The sequence below is a fragment of the Montipora foliosa genome, chromosome 11, assembly GCF_036669935.1.
Source record: "Montipora foliosa isolate CH-2021 chromosome 11, ASM3666993v2, whole genome shotgun sequence".
NCBI lineage: Eukaryota > Metazoa > Cnidaria > Anthozoa > Scleractinia > Acroporidae > Montipora > Montipora foliosa.
Window position 1 is genome coordinate 48440357 of NC_090879.1, and position 2449 is coordinate 48442805.

Genomic DNA, 2449 nt, shown 5'->3' on the forward strand with positions numbered 1-2449 from the left:
TGTAATTGTAATTGACGTAAAATTGAACAACAATGTAAACAAAATGGCGGATGCGCTAAATATTGCGCTTTTGTTTTGGAAAACACGGAGAGAAGAAAGCCGAAAAATCGCGGAAAGTCGTGCAAAGCTTGCCAGGAGACGACTCTACCGATACCTCCGCCGCAGATGTCTTGTCTCATCTGTATTTTTTTTGTTGTTGGCGCGGTAACTATTTCAATGCGCCCCAAGTTTACGTCGAGTTTGGAGTAAAAGCAGGTCTCAGTCCTTTTGGGAGGAGACCTGCCAAGGCTGGAGCGATAATGATTGGGTAAAGAACTTCAGGATGTCGAGGGATTCGTTTGAATATCTGTGCGCTGAACTATCACCCCATATCGCGAAACAGAACACGAACTTTCGTAAAGCCATTGCAGTTCGCCATCACGTTGCAATCACTTTGTATTGGCTTGCCGACTCCGCTCGCTACAGAACAATTGGAAACTTGTTTGGCGTTGGAAAATCCACTGTGTGTACCATCGTGAAACAGGTATGTGAGGTACTTGCAGGTATTCTTCTTCCTCGGTATATTTTCTTTCCACAAAATCAGCAAGAAGTACAAGATCAGATCAATGGTTTTAGAGATCGTGCGGGTTTCCCCAAGTAGTGGCCGCTCTTGACGGTTGCCATGTGCCTATCATTGCACCTCTCCAAAGTCCGGAATATTACGTGAATCGAAAAGGATTCCACGCAGTAACACTGCAGGGATTGGTTGACAGCAACTATCGTTTTGTTGACATTTTTGTTGGATGGCCGGCGAAAGTTTACGACGCGCGCGTATTTAAAAATTCACCGCTGTTTTGCCACTGCTGTGCGAGGACTTTCCTACCGCTTCAATTATCTCGAGTCATATCAGGTGTGAGAGTTCCGCCCTTGATAGTTGGAGACTCTGCATATGCGCTCAGTGACTGGCTAATGAAGCCGTATACTGATAATGGAAACTTAACGCGAGAACAAGTGAATTTCAACAAGATCCTCAGCATGACAAGAGTGGTGGTTGAGAATGCCTATGGAAGACTAAAGGGTAGGTTCAGAAGCATTGCAAAGAGGCTGGACCTTAATGTTGAGACTGTTTGTCTTGTCATTGCTGCTTGTTGCGTGTTGCACAACTTCTGTGAAGTCATGGGTGAGGACTTTAATGAGGAGTAGCTGCAAGGTGTACAGCTCCATCTTGGTGTTTTCCCAGTCGACCCAAACCAAGGACAAAACAGGAATGCTGTAGCCATCAGAGAAGCCATCAAGACATCATTATTGTAATTACCGAGCGAATAGCCTCCCATGCAGACATTCTTTTGGCTTATGAGGCAATCTCTCCTGACCTGCCCAATAAGGGATTGTGAGCCAAAAGAATGTCTGCCCGAGAGACAAAAAAACAAAACAAAACAACAACTGTATTGACTAACACAGACTACTAAATTTTGCGTATAAAATTGTTGTAGCTGGAAATTCTATGGTCATGCAAGTTTAATTAAAGAACGATTTTAGCTATTACATGTACTATGCGAATCCAAAAACCATGAACTGCTCAATAATTTTTGACATTAACATTTTAATTGTGAATTTACCAATCACATGCGAGATAAAACCACAAAAAGATGCAAACTACACAGTTAATTACCATTACAGCTGGCAGTTTTCATCTATGCATTGAGATCTGATGTGTGGCTTTTTCCTTGTAACACATTAACATTCCAGAGATAATTTGAGTGTTCATGGTTTTTGAATTCACATAGTAAAGACGAACTGGGAATTTATTGAACGGCTTCAAAAACATCTGATATAGATCTTTTCATTCTTGCAGTGCTATTTAGATTTTGGGTTATCTCGGCCAAGAGAATTGAAATATATGAAAAGGGGCAGGGATGCTTTTCGTCTTGCTTAAGGGTGTAAATTTCTGATTTTTGATTTTGCTTAGGGTGTTCCAGGCAAAACGTCTATAGTGTTAGCTATAATGGTCTCGTTTAGGGCTGCACATGAAGAAATATACAACTAAATGTTCACTCCTTAGTTTTCTTGGCATCTTTTGGGGTCAAGGAAAGCTTGAGCCACACCCAGATTTATCTCATTTAGGGATTCTTTTCAAAATTTCAGAAGGGCATCTCTGCCCCTTTCAAATAGGACTCCCCCTCAGGTACTCACCTTCTGTAATAGTCTGGATATGTGGTGGGCCTTGTAAATGCTTCTTGTGGCTATAAAACATCTTGCAAAGTCATTACCCTGTACAGAGCATTAATTTTTGCTCTGCACTGCAGTCCATTTGTGTGAGGGAAATCAAATGGCAGCAGTCATTGTTTCGTTTTCCTCAACAACTTAACAAAAGTATTATCAGTTTTATGTACAATTATTCAATTGATCAGCTCACAGATAACACACATGACTCAAATAATTATTTCAATGTATTGCAATATTAATTTTT

General features: G+C 41.0%; 1 protein-coding gene across 1 annotated transcript; it reads left to right on the top strand.

Moving 5' to 3' along the window:
- Positions 1-322: 322 nt before the first annotated feature.
- On the top strand, positions 323-1182 carry LOC137977307 (uncharacterized). The gene is made up of 2 exons (XM_068824548.1): positions 323-523; positions 616-1182. The coding sequence occupies exons 1-2, from the start codon at positions 323-325 to the stop codon at positions 1180-1182; spliced, it is 768 nt and encodes a 255-aa protein (XP_068680649.1).
- Positions 1183-2449: the final 1267 nt, after the last annotated feature.

Excerpts from the sequence above, each read along its gene's own strand:
- LOC137977307 (XM_068824548.1), top strand. The coding sequence starts at position 323 with ATGTCGAGGGATTCGTTTGAATATCTGTGCGCTGAACTATCACCCCAT. Across the intron at positions 524-615 it reads TGTGTACCATCGTGAAACAG|AGATCGTGCGGGTTTCCCCA; the intron begins GTATGTGAGGTA and ends CAATGGTTTTAG.